The sequence below is a fragment of the Dermochelys coriacea genome, chromosome 5 (assembly GCF_009764565.3).
Source record: "Dermochelys coriacea isolate rDerCor1 chromosome 5, rDerCor1.pri.v4, whole genome shotgun sequence".
Classification (NCBI taxonomy): Eukaryota; Metazoa; Chordata; order Testudines; family Dermochelyidae; genus Dermochelys; species Dermochelys coriacea.
This window is the reverse complement of record NC_050072.1, coordinates 123881648-123900656: the sequence shown is the minus strand read 5'-3', so window position 1 is coordinate 123900656 and position 19009 is coordinate 123881648. Positions and strand designations below refer to the sequence as shown.

The 19009-nt window shown below is 45.5% G+C and overlaps 1 protein-coding gene across 3 annotated transcripts in view; it reads right to left on the bottom strand.

The window, feature by feature from the left end:
• PLPPR1 (phospholipid phosphatase related 1) overlaps positions 1-19009 on the bottom strand; it is a 194627-nt gene that overhangs the window by 28857 nt on the left and 146761 nt on the right. For all 3 annotated transcript variants that reach the window (XM_038403876.2, XM_038403875.1, XM_043514958.1), the window contains one exon: positions 433-565. In XM_038403876.2, the coding sequence (XP_038259804.1) occupies positions 433-565 (133 nt within the window). The remainder of the gene's footprint in view (positions 1-432; positions 566-19009) is intronic.

Sequence of the window (19009 nt, the reverse complement as noted above, 5' to 3'; positions counted from 1 at the left end):
TTTGGTTTGTTTGTTGGTTCAGCTCAGCTGAATATTACATATTGGCGCTTCTCAGGTTAATTTATATTTGGAGAGAAAAAAGGGTGAAGAGATAGGCTGCTGAGTAAAAAAATTGTAAGTAATTGTAATTTGTAATATCAATGATAAAGTATTCAGATAAGGATTTAATGGGCATAACCTTGCTTCCAGGGTCCAGGAGAAGCATTAAACCTAGCAAAATTGCATATAAATCAGCTCTATACAGTGTGATTTGGCACATTTTAAACATTATCTTGCAAGTCCTGAGGGGGACTATCCCTCTAAGGTGGAAGAAGCCTGCAAAGATTTCACAGCTTAATTAGTTTTCTGCGTAGATCTTAAGAAGTCGGTGTTCTTTTGTTTCTTTTGTTTTCACAAGCAGGGGCAAAACTCTCTGTGTTTACGGACACTTACCTATAAACCGTATAATTCTTCGTAGTAATGGGTTCAGGTAACAGCACTCTCCGGTCAAGATAGTTTTCTCCTGGACAATCAGGGTTTCTCGGGTTGATTTTATAAAATACATGGAGATCTCGCCGATAAAAATCTGTAGCAGCGGGAAAAAAAGAAAGGGAAGTTTAAGAATCATAAGGACACATGTTCAAAGGTGGATGCCTGAATCAAGGCCAGAGACAATACTTCTGCACCAGTGTACCTACAGAACATTGCACTTACACACTGTTACCTGTCAGCTCTGTGTTCTTGGGGAACCAGGGCGCAGTACCCAGACTGCCTGGCTTACGAAAGACCTCCCCCCAAGACCCAGCCTCTGCTTGAACCAAAGCCGATCAGAAGAAAGACTTACAAAAAGCAATGAAAAGGCAGTGGGAGACACACCTAAGCCCCTGGGATAAGCATGACAGGATTAAGGCAACTTCCCTAGCCTCATTTGCAACAAAGATGGAACAAGGAGGCATATCCATTAGCATACAGGATGGAGAATAGAGATTCCAAGGAAAGAACTGCACAGAACTCTGGGACCAGAGAAGCAGGGAAGCACTGCATGATGGGGGAGCTCTGCTCCAGATGTTAATGAACCCATGCCTGCACACACCCAGCTCAGTAGTTATCAGACCAATTCTAGTAATAAATCCTTTATTGTATCCAAAATAGTGAAGCTCCCTAATTGCATTGTGAGCTCCCGCCAAGGAACACCGCCCATAGGCAGAAATGGTCAGCTCACATTGTCTAACTTTAACAAAACAACTTTGGGATACTCCCTTGAGACATCAGTTTACACATAAACATATCTCAGGTTTCAGAGTAGCAGCTGTGTTAGTCTGTATCCGCAAAAAGAAAAGGAGGACTTGTGGCACCTTAGAGACCAACAAATTTATTTGAGCATAAGCTTTTGTGAGCTACAGCATCCAATGAAGTGAGCTGTAGCTCACAAAAGCTTATGCTCAAATAAATTTGTTAGTCTCTAAGGTGCCACAAGTCCTCCTTTTCTTTTTTATAAACAAATCTAGTGTTCTCCCTTGAACCACTGTTGTTTCTCTACAAAAGCCCCTACCCACGCTCAACTAAGTGTTCTGATGCCTGAATCCAAAATCTGCATCAGTTCCATTGGGACTTCATCTTCTCCTGACTGATTGTGCTGGGGCTCTGCCTGTCTCCAGCACTCCAGACCCTCAGCTACCACTACCACATAGGACCCCCGATCGATTCAAGCTTCACAGAGCGGTGAGAACCCAGCTCTCTCTCTCTCTAGGTATAGCCTTCTGACTCTGACTTGTGTGAACAGTTATAGTTTTCTAAACCTGACTTTTATAAACAAGTTTAAGTTAGATTTAATATTATAACTGTTTTGTTTGTTTGGCTCTCCAGTGTTTAGTACCTGGCAATAAATAACTTTCATGATTAAGCTGGATACTTCTCTTGCTCTCCCCCTCGTGGGTGTTTTTTGGTTTCTTCATTTACTCTGTAACAATGCTCCTCGTACCTAAGCTAAAATATTCCTGCAGCGCCCCAAAATCCTGTGGGGTTTGCTCATCAGGTGGATTACGACCAGAACAATGTAACGTGAAAGTGGGGATAGGGACGTGCTGAACCTGGGGCATATGAGGGTGGCAGTTTGGAAGTGCTGCTCGACCCAGCCTGCTCAGGCAGGCTCTATTCCGGTGCAGTGCCCATGGCAAATGAGGGTGACGGCTTGGAGGTTCTGCTTGACCCAGCCTGCTGAGTCCAAGGGCCGATAAGAGTGGCAGCTTGGAAGTGCTGATTAATCCAGTCCTCTCAGATTCGCTCTGTTGTGCGTGCACGTGTGTGTGTGTTCGTCTGATTCTGGGGCTGGAAGAACCCAGCCCTGGGGAACCTAGGTCCTGCAGAAAGCTCCACTGGGAGGGAACTTTCAGCAGGGAGAAGTAGAGCCCCATATGAGAACACGTCACATTGATAGAAGCACAGAAACCCCCTCCCAGAAAAGTAACCCAAAAAGGAGCATACCCCAAAGTAATGGACAAAGATGGTAACAACACCGAGGCTTTATTGTCATCAGGAAATAAACGGTGTGTTCTTAAGTTAGCTAACTCAAGACACCTAACAGGAGGTAAAATCCTAGTGAAGACAAGGCAATCTGTAGTTTTCATACACACTGGCAGGTTAAGCTCTCTCGTAATCTTTACCTTGACCTGCTAGCACATGTGAACACTACACACAGCCTAGTCTTTCCTAGGATTGTACCTCGATTTTGCTAACTCAGCTTAAGAACACACCTTTTTACAAGTGAAGAAAAGGCCGCCAAGCATGATTCATGGACTTCAATAGCATCATGTTTATCCCTTGATGCCAATTTATGTAACCAGCCAACATTCACACACACATTTTTTGTGTGTGGATGCAACTGAGGCATCCACACTGGAAAATGAAGCTCAATTTTCTGGGCTAAATCCTGGCCCATGCTCTGGAAATGTAACAGGACCGTAAAGCCTCCATAGATAGGCAGTTGAGGATTCCCCTGGCATGGAGGAATGCAACTCTCTACGCCCTCCCTTCCTGGCTTTACCATAGGGTGGCTGGAATGCACAACGTGGCTACATAAAGGCCTCTTGGGAGCCACTGCAACTATGCATAACTTAGAGCAGCCTTGGGACCACTCTAAATTATGCTGGGGATTGGAGGTTAAACAAAAATAAACAGAGATTTGGTGCAACTGTGGATCCTGTGGGCCTCTTTTTTTTTTTTAAACTGGAATTAATATGAACAACGGGAACTAGTCTGAGATCATTAAACTTATTTGAGATAGGGTCACTAGAAATTGATTATCTTGGGTTGGGTTTTCAAAAGCTCTTGCTACTGTCCTAACTCTGCTGCCATTGAAGTCAGTGGAATTTGACTATTATATATTTACAATGGACTTCAGTAGAAAAAAGAAGCCAGACTGAAGTAGCATAAATTAACTTTACACAAAGGGTGTACTCACAGCAATTCTACTTAACTGAGCTAATAAGGATGTGGGAAAAGAAAACACGCCATTAGGAGAGGGCCCAAGTAGTAGATAATAAAACACATGCATTGAGCTCACCTATAAATATCAAATGACTATTCTTAGAGCACTTTACTTGTTGCAACAGTACATTGTTTCAAGTGCAACAATAATTTATTCTTATTAACCTGGATAAACATCCTTATTGATTCAAGCCAAGAATGCCAAGCCTCATTGTAATTCTAACTGCTGATGGTTAGAGATGCCAGCCTTATGAAATGCACATTAAAAATGGAATTTGAGAGGGAAGAGCCAATGCGTGAAGATGCACTGAAATACTGTCTTTATCCAGTTTATTCTATCTATGCTCAGAGCTAGCACATAGTTCAATATAGTTCAATTCAGTAGCCGGAGTGGAAGAAAATAAAAGACCATCAGTGCCAATACAGTTTAAAAGTGACACGGGATTTGTTCCCCTCTGTTATTTGTGCTACTGCAGTACCTGGAAGCCCCAACCAGTACTGTGCCCCATTGTGCTAAGCGGGTGCACCGCACCTGCAGAGCTTCCAATCTAATTTAAGAGGAGGCACAATAGGTGGATAAAAATAACAAATGTTTTCAGGCAGGAAACGTCTAAGTATAACACACAAAAATACTGATCAAAATAAAACTTCTCCTTTTAAAACAATCCATTGATTTCAGTAGTGTTACTCCAGATTTACACCAGTCTGACTAAGAGCAAAAACAAGATATCCACAGTCCCATGGATTTCTGTGCATATCAAATTAGCATAGCACTTAAAAAGCAGTTAGATAGTGTTTGTGAGGTAGCATCAAATGGTTTGACACAATGGGCCTGATTCTTCTCTCCAACCAGTTTTATAGCAGTGTAACGGGAGTAGACATTTCCGATGCAGATTGCGATATGGCAGAGTACTTGAGCATACGCACAACTTTAAGCATCTCTATAGTCCTGCAGACTTCACTAGGACTACTCCATGCTTGACGTTATGCACAAAAGGGCCCTGTTAAATCAGGATATTAACCCACTGTTCAACAAGAATAAGGCCATTGTAAATGGAATTCAATTCCAGATTTGACTGGCGTATGGTATATTTCTAGATAAAGCATCTATTACTGTTACTTCCACTGGGGAAGAAAGTAAGGCTCACAAACTGCCGTTTCACACAAGCTTCCTGATTAATTAAACAGTCGAGATGACAAGAAAATTGCATTGGAGGGTGGAGCCTTTTATTCAGTGCTGTAAGAACTGATGATGTGCTGTCTATGGTGATGTATGCAAAAGGAAACAAAGCCAGTATTAGAGAATCGTTGGCCCTGATACTGATCTCATCTACACTGGTGTAAATCTGGAGTAACACCACTAAATTCAATGGAGTTAGATTGCTATGAGACTAGTTTGAGGAGCTATAGAATGCCTAGTGATTTCTGGTTGTTGCAATAAGCTTTGTACATTTTCTTACATTTCTGCTTTTGGGGGATCTCGTTATTAATACATCGCCTCACTGTTTTTTAAACACAGTCTGCCATTTTTAAGCAAGCATTCAAAAACACTGCACATACATACATAAAATAGAATCAATTCTGCAGCGTTGACCGATCAGTAGCAAAGTATTATGCCTGACAGTTTAGATAGTAGAAGCTATTCTCACCAGGTATTAGAAGTTTATTTCATGGATCACTACATTATGTAACAGAGGACACCTCTTTTGAAAAGGCTTGCAATTACAAGGGAAGAATGCTTTCTACAATATTTGTGTTGGTTCTCTGCTCTGATGTTCTGCTTTTGATATATTATATTATTATTATTATTATATTTAAATATTCTGGGAGTGCCCATAGACCCCCAACAGGGATTGTGCTGAGCACTGTGTAAACACAGATCGGAGACAATTCCTGCCCTGAATGAGTGGCACTCCCCTTTATTGTACTCTGCTTACAACCAGCCAGTTCCATAAGAAAACGACCTCCTTTATTTCCTATTGTTTGTCCAGCCCTTGCTCTGTCCATCCTCACCAGTGTCAACAAAACTGTTCCCTTCAATACAGGAGTTTGCCCGATTGTCAAAAATCTGCCATTGTCAATGAATTCCTTAGTCCCTCCCCCTTGGAGCCTGACACGCTGTCCAATGACTGATCCTCCTCTAAACTCTCCTTTCTCGGCAAAGAGTGCGATAAAGAGGCCTTCTCTCATTTCTCTAGCGAACAAAGCACATATCACATAACAATATCCTGGACAGATTCTCATCTGACAGGCCATAGCATGGAAACCACAATCCTTCCTGTAGCCAACGGACGCCCTCCTTGTACTGAAATTTTACTTCCCTCCTCCTCCACATCCTCCTTGATCTCAACTCAGCTTTTGACAGTATGGTTCGTGCCATCCTCCTCGACTGCTTCTGGAGCTGCTCAAAATTATCAATTTTCAGTGGGGGTGGGGGGAGAAGGAAGTGTTCCCATTTTACAACTAGTTCTACCAGATAGCTATGTAGGCATCTCCTCGGTCTTGTCTTCTTGCCAAATGACTCTTATTTGCCTCTACTGTCCATAAAGTTAGCATCATGCTTAACCTCAAATAAGCCCACCATGTTCCACGGCTGTATATCAGCCTCATCTCTGCCTTTGCTGAAGTCTTCTTCCATGTCTTGCTTGTATCGTGGCCTCCCTAAGCAAACTCCCTTTTAGCCAAAAACTCCCTCCCAGATCTTCAGACTCCAGCAGGCACAATGCTGCTGCCTGGCTTTTCACCCTACTCCACTGTCTATCCCTTCGCTTCAGGGTACAATTTAGAATCACTCTCCTTACTCTTCATAACCACTAAGGGCTCACTCCAGCCTATCTGAAAAGGCTCCTCTCTCTGCTCATTGAGCACTGGCCTCCTCTCCACACACTTAGCATGTGAGATGCAAGAGCCTTCACTTGGAACAAACTTCCCCTCTCTCTCCACCTCCCTTAATCTCCATCTCATTTCAAATCTCAGCTGAAAACATACCCTCTTCCCCTCCCTTGCTTTCATCTCTCCCTCAACTATTATTTACCTCACTCATTCTATTATTTAGCTCTGCAAACATGTGCGTGTGTGAAGAGCATACAGTTGGTCTGAAGACTACCGGACACAAAATATTATACTTCTGTTAATAAGATTTAAACACATGCAGAGAGGACAGAATGTCAACTGAGATCCACCCAGGGCAGATCTGGTACTAGAATTTTGCTCTAATTTAGAATTGTCTTAAAGTCCGTTTATTAAAAAAACATCCTTTACCAGTTCTCACCAGAAATACAGACAAAAATAAAAGGAAGGACCTACACCACAAAGACTCTCGCAGCCTACGAGAGCGCTCTCTGTTAGGTACTTACCTAGTCTCCATCACCACAGTATCCAAAAGCCTCACAATCTTTTAACGTAGGTATCCTGACAACACTCCTGTGAGGTGGGGAAGCACTGTTATCTCCATGATAAAGAAGGGGAACTGAGGCACAAAGAGAGTTGCCTGAAGTCATACAGGAAGTCTGTGGTGGAGTAAGGAACTGAATGCTGGTCTCCAGAGTTCTGCAGTAGCATCCTAACCACCCCTTCTCCCTTTCAATGAGATGCTGAAATGGAGCTTACCCCTCACCAGCTATCAATTCAAGGCGTGAAGCAGCTAAGTGCTGTAGGATGTTGACTGAATTTAGTGTATAGGAAAATTTGCGTAGATGCACTTTTAATGCCGGAGTACAACAGCAGAATGAACTAAATTAATCAAGAGCACAGCACTCAATTTACAGCAGAGGAATATATCCCATAGGAGAAGGACATACCCTACAAGGCAAGCTGTGAGTAAATCAGCAAGGAAAAGGGAAAGGACGGATTCAAACTGCTGAAAGTTACAGTGTTCTCAGCCTCAATCGACCAATATTTAAGGCCCCATGCAACCACCACCCTCAAGCTTTGAAAAATTACCTTCCCTGGAACAAATCTGTCCTGCCGAGCAAAGCCATGCAAACAGGCACAACCATTACAATGTGACCTGTTCCAAGTCACTGCAGCAGGTTTAACATTAAAGTAAAGATGACTGAAAGCCAGCAAGCGTTTCAGCAATTTTTGCTCTGCTTGTGGCTCAAACACACAAGCATATTCGCTCTCTCGCATCTCTCAGGATGTGCATGAGCCCAATTGCAACCATCACCCCCACCCAGGTGCTATAAAATGGTTCATGGCTCCAGTTCATCACTTACACAGCGGGACATTTTCAAGAGCGTCTAACAGATTCAGGAGCACCGAGAGGGGTTCACTCACCCCTGAGCACCACCTCCTCGTGGCCGGGAGTGGAATAATGGCTCCCTTTCCATTGCGGTGGTCTCGCTTGCTGTAACGCAGCCCTCCGGCCAGATCATCACGATTTAAATCCATCCCTTCTGGGGTAACAAAAGTACAACGACAAGCCTAGAAGTGTCCCAACACAAGAGATTCTTCCACCCCTCATGGGCTATTTCTTGGCCTCTCCTTCAGGATCAGTCTTCAGTTCCCACCTTGGGCTTGTACACTCCTCCTTGTGGCTGGTAGGGAAACCCAGGCCCACCCTCTGCTCTGGGTTCTGACCCAGGGACCCTGTATTAAGCAGCTAGGTCTGCTCCTTTAGATGTGCAGCTGCTGTTTCGCTGAGTAACTTCCAACTTCCGAGCCCCATGTTGCTTCCCTGCAGCCGATGCTTAACGCAGCCTCTCTTCTGATTCTCAGTCCCCTGGCTTGCTGCTGAGTTCCCCCAGCTTCTTTTTTCTGCTGGAACTCTGATGCTTAGGGCTGATTCTCTGTGCCTGGCTCCCTTTCCAGGGCCCATCATAGTATTTATTCCATCCCTGTGGCCTTTTTTCAGTCGGCCTTCCCCAGGCCCTTCCCAGAGAGAGGGAACGCCCTATCTCCTGTCTCCTAGGTGTCTCTACCATTTCTAATCCCAGAGAGCGATGGCAGACTTTCTCCCGGCAGCTTCCCTCTGCTCATACTCTTATCCCAGCCCTTCCTCAGCTCTGCTTCATCCTCAGTTAAGCCTGGCTCTCCCTCCAGGTCCAGCCTGGTATGTTAATTGGCCTCTCAGGTCCACATTAACCCCTTTGGAGCCTGTGTGGGGTACATGCCCCATCACAAATTCCACTGTCTTTCATTGGGATTTGTATTCCTAATTCCCTTAAGCAGTTTTGAAAATCTCCTCAATGGCTGCTTTTAAGAATAAGACAATTCACACTTTTAAAGAGCTATTGATCAGCTTTTGTATCTGCTACCTATAATTTTATTGCGAGATCCAAGGATACTTGATATTCCATAAGCAAGTCTCTGGTAGCAAACACTGAACAAGAGGAAGCACCCTGTTTCCTTATTTTTTCTCCCTATGTGTATTAAGCTAATATCTTTATTAAAATTCATTCAGAAGAGGAGCTCCATTCTCCCTCAACTCACACCTAGATGATGAGACTATTAATGAGTATGAAAAGTACTGAAACCATGACTGATGATTTCTACTCACATAGCCCTTTTCATCTAGAAGGACATCAAAGCGCTTTACCAAGCTCATCAATTCTTAACAAAGGGCCCATGGAATTTGCCATAACACTGCACATCTGCTCTTGTGAAAAGTAGCATGGGATTTTAAGAGCACAAATGTGCTCAGCCCCTGGCCTTTATATCCCCTCCAAAAGACAGCATCTTCGTCTTCCACCTAGCACAATGGGGTCCTGGTTTATGACTGGGGCTACTAGGCACTACAATAATACAAATAAATAATAACAACAATAGTACCATGGGCGTGATCCTGGATTAGGTCTCAGGCAAGGACACAGATTCATTGAGAGGGGAGAATCAGTCCCCAATACCAGTCAGTGCACCACCTGAGTTGTTCTCTGGAGATCTCCCATCCTTACAGTCACCCAGTACGACCAAGCTTAGCTTAAATAGGTACGTCTATATTCTTGTGCCTTCAATTATATGTGAAAATGAAGTATGACAGTCAGTTGAACATTGCAGTGCAAATCTACCCCGGGATCCACTGATCCCATAGATGAGAACAGAACCAAAACGTGAATTCTTCCCTTTGTGTTCCATTTATGACATAATTATTTGAAAATGAAAGAGGCTGTGACAAAGAAATCCATAATCTATTTTAGGGCAAGTATAGAAAAGAATTATCGCAGGAAAAAATTATTGGATCATTACACTGGTCCTTCTATTGAGATGCTGAGCCTGATACCAAGCCTGATTCTCCAGTGTCTTGCCCCTTGTGCTGCCATTTACACCTGCACTTGATAAGCCCCAGGTAATTAGAAGAGGAGACTGAATTGGGAGAGATGTGTTATTTACATGCATCTGTCACTGGCTTGCTGTGCAAGTCTCTTTGACCTGATTCTCCTCTCCTTAACAGAGCTGGTTGAAAAGCAGCAATTTTTGTGTGTGGAAAATATCATTTATTTATCCTGAAATTTCCTGCAAGCATTATTTTGGTTTCTGACTGGAAAAAAAAAGTTTCAGATTTAAAAAAAAGTTTGTTTTTTTTTTGCTGGAAAACTGGAAAATGTCCAAACTTACAATTTTCTATGGACATTTTTGTTTTGGGTGAAAAGTGATTTTTTTTTTTTGCCTAAAAATGTTTAGACAACAATATCTACCCCTTAATATTTACTTCTGCGGGGCGGGGGAAGCGGCAGAGGGCAGGGGTCTCTGCCTCACCCCAAGTGCTGACTCTGCAGCTCCTATTGGCCAGGAACTGGGGCCAATGGGAGCTGTGGGGACAGTGCCTGCCTTGGCTCCCCCACCAGGGGCCACAGGCACATGCTGGCCACTTCTTGGAGCTGCGCGTGGAGGGGGCAGTGGGTGGAGCCCCCTTGCCCTGCTTACCTTAGGCGACTCCCAGTCGCCAGTGCAGTGGAGCTAAGGCAGACTCCGCCCCTGCAGCTCCCATTGGGCACAGTTCCCAGCCAATGGGAGCTGTGGAGTCAGCGCTTGGGGCGTGAGCAGTGTGTGGAGACCCCTGGCACTGGCCCCCCCCCCCCAGGCCACAGGGATGTGCTGGCCGCTTCCTGGAGCAGCATGGGGCCAGGGTAGGTGGGGAGCCTGCCTTAGCCCCACTGCACAGCTGACTGGGAGCTGCCCCAGGTAAGCACCACCGCACCCATCCCCACTCCCACACCCCAACCCCTGCCCCAGCCCTGAGCCCCTTCCAGCACCCAAACTCCCTCCCAGAGCTTTCACCCCATACCCCCTCCTGCATCCCAACCTCTTGCCCCAGGTGCAGCCCAGAGCCCCCTCCCACACTCCGAACCCCTCGGCCCCAGCCCAGAGACTGCACCCCCTCCCAAACCCCATCCCCCTGTCCCAGCCCAGTGAAAGTGAGTGAGGGTGAGGGAGAGCAAGCGACAGAGGGAAGGGGGATGGAGGAAGTGGGGCAGGGCGTCAGAGAAGAGCCGGGGCAGGGGCGGTTCTCAGGGAAGGAGCAGGGTAAGGGTGTTTGGGTTTGTGTGACTAGACAGTTGGCAACCCTAAAAGACACCGATGGCTTATGAGGGAAACCTGAAATGCTGGCAAATTCCTTTCTCCTGTCTCAGTAACTCCATAGTTCTGCATTTCTGGCGTAAATCATTTCCCAACACTGGAAGTCAGAGCAACCAACATTTATGCAGAACAGAGAGACTTGGAGCGTGAACGGAGAGACATTGGAATGCTCTGTATTACACAATACCATATAGAGAAAAAAGGACCAGTTTTTTCTGCAAGGATGGAGGTGTGGAGTAGATGCTGCAGGAATGTTTCCTCTTTCCACAGCGAATTGTCAGCCTTCTACCTTACCCTCACAACTTGCCCTGGCACTGGAGCTCTCTAGGGCTCAGAGATTTCTGCCTGAAAATCTGGAAGGATGTTACTGTAAAACGACCCTGAGCTGAATTAACTCCCTTTTGGTTTCCCCGGCATCTGCTGCCGAGCAGCCAGAGGACTCGACCAACACGTTGCAGGATTTTCCTGGATTCTCTTTTAGAAATAAATCACTATAATAATACAGTTCTAATAAACCAACAAAAGCCAGGAAGGAGAGAAAACACATTTAAAAGGAGCACATTCCCAAAAATTCTGGAATAGATTCAAGGTTTAGGGGGAAAGCTACACATGGTTTCTTCCTGCCTTGTACACATTTGATCATCACTGGATTTAGAGAGTGGCTTGACTGAATACTACATGGAAATGTCATCCTCATCCTTTTTGGCTTGTGCAATCCATTCAAGCTACTTAAAAAAAAAATCACACAAAGGTTACTTTTTTCCCCATCAAGAAAACTAGAGCTGATGCTAGGGAAACTTTTTAAACTTGTTTAAAAAAAAACTGTCTGCTAGAAATTTCCTATTGCAACCCAACATTCAGTTCAGCATAGAACTTTCTCTTTTTGAAATAAGTTCTCCTCCTTCCAAACAGTCAAACCATAATGGACAGGCCAGTGTAAGTAGAAGCCTTGAATTCTGTAAGGATTATTTGACATGGGCTAGAGTTTGGCCCAATCACATAATTCCATATTTTGGAAATTAGTTTTGAAGGGCGGTAAAATGGCCTGAACCATCTTTTTTGTCTTGTTGCTACTCAGGTCTCATGCATCAAGGGATAGAGGGTGCTGAAGTCTACCTTATTTATATACCATATTTATAGATGTGCAACGTGATGTCCCTGGCTAGGTCAATGGCAGTGGGGATCAAACCTGGCCTGGGACCTTAGAATTTAAAGCATGAGCCTCTACTGCCTGAGCTAAAAGAACCAAGAGCTAAGGGACTCTTACTGAACGGGGGAGGCAGCCAAGTGACAGACGATGTGGAAAAGGCTGAAGTACTCAGTGCTTTTTTGGCCTCGGTCTTCACAGATAAGGTCAGCTCCCAGACTGCTGCACTGGGCAGCACAGTATGGGGAGGAGGTGAACAACCCTCAGTGATGAAAGAACAGATTAAGGACTATTTAGAAAAGCTGGACATGCACAATCCATGCATCCGGATCTAATGCATCCGAGAGTGCTGAGGGAGTTGGCTGATGTGATTGCACAGCCATTGGCCATACTCTGAAAACTCATGGTGATTGGGGGAGGTCCCAGACAATTGGAAAAAGGCAAATATATTGCCCATCTTTAAAAAAGGGAAGAAGGAGAATCCGGGGAACTACAGACCGGTGAGCCTCACCTCAGTCCCTGGAAAAATCATGGAGCAGGTGCTCAAGGAATCCATTTTGAAGCACTTGGAAGAGAGGAAGGTGATCAGGAACAGTCAACACGGATTCACCAAGGGCAAGTCACGGCTGATCAATCTGATCACCTTCTATGATGAGATAACTGGCTCTGTGGATATGGGGAAAGCGGTGGATGTGATATACCTTGACTTTAGCAAAGCTTTTGATACGGTCTCTCACAGTATTCTTGCCAGAAAGTTAAAGAAGTATGGATTGGATGAATGGAATATAAGGTGGATAGAAAACTGGCTAGATCGTCAGGCTCAATGGGTAGTGATCAATGGCTCAATGTCTAGTTGGCAGCTGGTATCAAGCGGAGTGACCCAGGGGTCGGTCCTGGGGCAGTTTTGTTCAACTTCTTCATTAATGATCTGCATGATGGGATGGATTGCACCCTCAGCAAGTTTGCAGAGGACACTAAGATGGGGGGAGAGGTAGATATGCTGGAGGGTAGGGATAGGGTCCAGAGTGACCTAGACAAATTGGAGGATTGGGCCAAAAGAAATCTGATGAGGTTCAACAAGGACAAGTGCAGAGTCCTGCACTTAGGATGGAAGAATCCCATGTACTGCTACAGGCTGGGGACCAACTGGCTAAGCGGCAGTTCTGCAGAAAAGGACCTGGGATTACAGTAGATGAGAAACTGGATACGAATCAACAGTGTGCCCTTGTTGCCAAGAAGGCTACCGGCATATCAAGCTGCATTAGTAGGGGTATTGTCAGCAGTTTGAGGGAAGTGATTATTCCCTTCTATTTGACACTGGTGAATACACATCTGGAGTATTGTGTCCAGTTTTGGGCCCCCCACTACAGAAGGGATGTAGAAAAATTGGAGAGAGTCCAGTGGAGGGCAACGAAAATGACTAAGGAGCTGGGGCACATGACTTATGAGGAGAGGCTGAGGGAACTGGCTTATTTATTCTGCAGAAGAGAAGAGTGAGGGGGGATTTGATAGCAACCTTCAACTACCTGAAGGGGGGTTCCAAAGAGGATGGAGCTCGGCTGTTCTCAGTGCTGGCAGATGACAGAACAAGGAGTAATGGTCTCAAGTTGCAGTGGGGGAGGTCTAGGTTGGATATTAGGAAACAATATTTCAGTAGGAGGATGGTGAAGCACTGGAATGGGTTACCTAGGGAGGTGGTGGAATCTCCATCCTCCAGGGACACCCAGAGGAGGGGGCAAGTGGGGCAATTTGCCCCAAGCTCCAGGCCCCCCAGGGGCCCTCATGAGAGTTTTCAGGCACCCGCACAAGAGTTTTTGGTGGCGGGGGGCGGGGGAGCTCCTTCAGTGCCACCAAACACACCCAGAGTGAAGGACCCGCCGCCGCTTCTTCCGCACTGGGTCTTTGGCGGCACTTCGACAGCAGGGGTCCTTCCGCTCCATGTCTTCGGCGAAGTGCCCCAAAGACCCGGAGCGGAAGGACCCCTGCAGCCGAAGACCCCAGGCCTCCTGAATCCTCCGGGCGGCCCTGCCATCCTCAGAGGTTTTTAAGGCCCGACTTGACAAAGCCCTGGCTGGGATGATTTAGTTGGGGTTGGTCCTGCTTTGAGGAGGGGGTTGGACTAGCTGACCTCCCGAGGTCTCTTCCAACCCCAATCTTCTATGCTTCTCTGAACCAACTTTGTTAGTCAGAGCTGTAGCAGGCTCATCAACTTCTGTATGTGACCCAGCCACCACTAGGAGGGTCAGAGTGCCACACTGGGTGGGTGTGGGTTACACATACAGATGAATTGCACTGATATTTTTTACGATACCCTTGATTTTTAGGATCCCCATCACTGGAAAGCCAGCTAAGATTTTGAGATACATATCATGTATAACTCAAATACACAGTTCTCATTTTGAAAACCCAGCTCTGAAAATGATGTTAGCATCCTCACAGCTACTTTGTCTCTTCTCTAGGGACATCTGTCCATTAAATCACTGGAGTGAGAGGTTGGTAGTGTCATTAGGATTATTAGAACTCCGCAGCATCTAATTTGAGAATTTAAAAACATCTGGCTTTCTGAATGTGCAGTGATTTCTGTGTATGTCAACTTCAGTCCAGAACAGAAATACCTGATGGAGACTTGAGCTATGGCAAGCAGCATTCTGACTTTGTACACTGCAATCTCTTCAAGGCATGGTTCAGTGAAGAAGGAAGTTTGCAAGAAAAGGATAGAAACACAGTAGAGAGCAACAGAATATTCCACAGACAATAGAGTGCCAGCCTATTTTACCTGCACACACATGAAGCTCTATGGGAAGGTCACTAATATAGAATCATAGAAATGTGGGACTGGAAGGGGCCTCAAGAGGTCATCAAGTCCAGCCCCCCGTGCTGAGGCAGGACCAAGTAACTCTAGACTGTTCCTGACAGGTGTTTGTCCATCCTGTTCTTTAAAACCTCTAATGACAGAGATTCCATAACCTCCATTAGAAACCTATTTCAGAACTTTGCTACCTGCTTCAGAACTCTAGTTAGAAAGTTTTTCCTAATATTTATCCCAGTGGTTCTCAAACTTCATTGCACAGCAACCCCCTTCTGACAAGAAACGTTACTACACCAGCCCAGTGCTCTGTGTTACTCTAGAATCAGGGCTGGCATTAGGGAGTGGCAAGTGGGGCAATTGCCCAGGGTCCCACATTATTGGGGGGCCCCCACAAAACTAAGTTGCGCGGTGGGGCTCGGGCTGCTGTTCATTAGTGTAGCGCCACTGATGTCAACGGAGCTGGCCCCATTTACGCCAGATGAGGATGCAACCCTGCTGTTTTGTTGAGCTTTTCACTGTGCCAGGAACTATCTATCACTGCAGGTAGCATGTAAAATAAACACAATTCCTGTTAATATGATTCCAGGAAGGATTCTTCTACACCAAAGCTAAAGGAAACGTTAAGACTCAAGAGGTGAAGATTTATGATCCGGAGGAGGCCAAGTTATTAAATCAGAAATAAAAATGCCAGCACTTTCTTTGGAATAGAAAATAAGCCACCTCTGTCCTTGTTTCGGTGCAAATTACCATTTCATTCATCACTTTTCTGCTGCTTTATACAGAGAAGATGCTAATTCATTGCACTCAGAGTCTAGAATGACAACTGAGTACACCAAGATGAAACCATTTGAACTATCCTCAATGGAACACTGGGGTGAAAAATGCATTTCCAAGATTTGAGATAGGTGTGTGTACCTTTTATTTATTTAACTGTGACCCAATGAGATGCAAGCACTTCTCCTTGCAGGGATTTCCCATTATCAGACAGCAAAAGGTTACGTCAGATATTACATCATAAGATGTTTGTAACCCACGAGCCTAGTGATTAAACATTCAGTGCAGCAGGGAAAATAGCTTAATGGATCCACTTGCGCAACAGCAAGTTTCGACGAGAGCAGAAGCAGGGGAGTCTCATTCCCGTTGCAGGTACTAGATAGCTAAAAGCACACAGTATGTTACCAAATGAAAAGATTTCAGAGTAGCAGCCGTGTTAGTCTGTATTCACAAAAAGAAAGAAGTACTTTGGCACTTAGAGACTAACAAATTTATTTGAGCATAAGCTTTCATGAGCTACAGCTCACTTCATTGGGCACTGAATTTAGCCAAATAGAGTGGAGATGCATCTGATGAAGTGAGCTGTAGCTCACGAAAGCTTATGCTCAAATAAATTTGTTAGTCTCTAAGGTGCCACAGGAACTCCTTTTCTTTTTGCAAATGAAAAGAGTGTTTCTGATAAGGGCACATGGATTTATGCATGCATTTTGCCACCCATAGTCACAGCCCCATTTGATTCCAACTTGGATTGCAAAAACAAACTTTCCACAAGATGCGCCGTATTCGCTAACAGGCTTTCTGCAAATCCTGCAACATTTCAAAGCTGCACTAGAATTAGGACTTTCAAACATGTGCATGTGGGACTACACCTAAGCCTGCCTGGCTGCTGTATGCCATTGTATGCACTGGGCTAGGTGCGTGGTTTTGCCAAACTCTCCAGTTGTTTTTCTTTGAGATGCCAAGAAGCTGGGTTAATAGTTATTTCCCTCATGCCATGTGGTGCTGGCACTGTGATAAAATAAGGGCAAATCAGATTCACAGTAATAAATCCTCTTAGCCAAACTGACCCATTGCTCTGACTTGGACTCTGCTTACAAGCGCATTCAGTGTGTTTGGTAAGCCTGAAGCAGCACGTGTCATGTTTTTATGGGTTTAATCTGAAGTGAGGTAGTGTCTACTAGCCCCCTCCCCCCTAGTGCAGACAGCTCTTATCAAATGACCCTGCAGATCATCTTGTAAAAACAGCAGCAATAATCTCACTTGTGAGGATCATTGCTATAAAAGGGGACTGACATTAGCCTTGATTTTAATGCACTCTCCGTAGGCCTGGCTGTGGGCCGACAGTGATTACTCTTGATAGCAGAGTGCAGAGAATGAAGCTGTGGATTAACCTGCAATGAGTGTAGGCTCTCTAGATGCACATGTGACTCTCATTCATGTGAAGCAGAGTTAGGCAGATACACAGAGGGGAGAACCAACCCCGGCACTCCTAAAACTTTTACCTTGAACATCATCTGTTCAAAGAGCCACAGAGGAGTTCTTAACGTGAAGCAGTTTGGTGTTTGAGACTGAAACCTGATTTGGGGTTGTTCTCTTGAGGATACAATTGCCATAGCATATATGGAAGAAACAGGATACTTGGCTGAACCTCATGTGGGTTCCACTGGCTTTCAAATCACGTCCCATGCTGCAGGAGCTGCAAGGGCTGTAAACATCAATAAGGATGTGTACGTACGGTGATTTGGTAGGCAGTGCAATGCACAATGACCAAGTCATGCAGGTTAGGGATGTGGGTGACAGTTCAGAGATGACACAGTATGGCAGGGGTTGCTGAGACTTGATTAGAGATGATGCTTCTCATGGTTGGTGTGTGAGAAAGTCGTGCACAGAAATAGCTGCTGGGAGTGGAAATGCGGGCCTGTCACCTGAGTGTACTGGGGGCGGGTAGGAAATGGTGGCCTGGAAAGAAATGGGGGAGGATGTCTTAGGCCTGGTCTACACTATGGGGTTAATAGTAGGGGTTAGGCCGAATTTAGCCGCGTTAGGTCGATTTAAAAATGACTGCGTCCACAGAACCAACCCCGATCCGTCGACCTAAAGGGCTCTTAAAATCTACTTCTTTACTCCTCCCCAATGAGAGGAGTAGTGCTAAAATCAACCTTGCTGGGTCAAATTTGGGGTAGTGCGGATGCAAATCAACGCTATTGGCCTCCAGGAGCTATCCCAGAGTGCTCCATTGTGACTGCTCTGGACAGCACTTTGAACTCCGATGCACTAGCCAGGTACACAGGAAAAGCCCTGGGGAACTTCTGAATTTCATTTCCTGTTGGGTCAGCGTGGCAAACTCAGCAGCACAGGTGACCATGCAGTCCCCCCAGAATCGTAGAGCGTAAAATGTTTCTACGTTCCCCCTATCACCCTCCGTCGCAGATTAGAAGGTGAAAAAAACGCACTCGCGATGACATATTTTCTGAGCTCATGCAGTCCTCCCGCACTGATAGGGCACAGCTTAAAGCATGGAGGTATTCAGTGGCAGAGGCCATGAAAGAATTAAGTGAACGTGAAGAGCGGAGGCAGGACGCTATGCTGAGGCTAATGGGAAAGCAAACAGATATAATGAAGCGTCTGTTGGAGCTGCAGGAAAGCCAACAGCACAGACCCCCGCTGCATCCACTGTATAATCGCCTACCCTCCTCCACATGTTCCACAGCCTCCAGATGCCCAAGAACATGGAGGGGGAGGCTCTGGGCACCCAGCCACTCCACTCCAAAGGATGGCCCAAGCAACAGAAGGCTGTCATTCAAACAATTTGATTTTTAGTGTGGCTACAATAAGCAATGTGGCCTTGTCCTTCCCTCCTCCCTCTCCCCACCTGGGCTACCTTGTCCATTATCTCATTTTTTTAATTAATAGAGAATGCATGGTTTCAAAACAATAGTTACTTTATTTCGAAGTGGGGAGAGTGGCTGACTTACAGTGAATTAAAATCAACAAAGGGGGTGGGTTTATATCAAGGAGAAACACACACAACTCTCACACCGAAGCCTGGCCAGTCATGAAACTGGTTTTCAAAGCTTCTCTGATGCGCAGTGCACATTGCTGTGCTCTTCAAATCGCCCTGGTGTCTGACTGCTCAAAATCGGATGCCAGGCGGTTTGCCTCAACCTTCCACCCCGCCATAAACGTCTCCCCCTTACTCTCACAGATATTATGGAGCACACAGCAAGCAGCAATAACAATGGGAATGTTGTTTGCACTGAGGTCCGACCTAGTCAGCAAACAATGCCAGCGAGCTT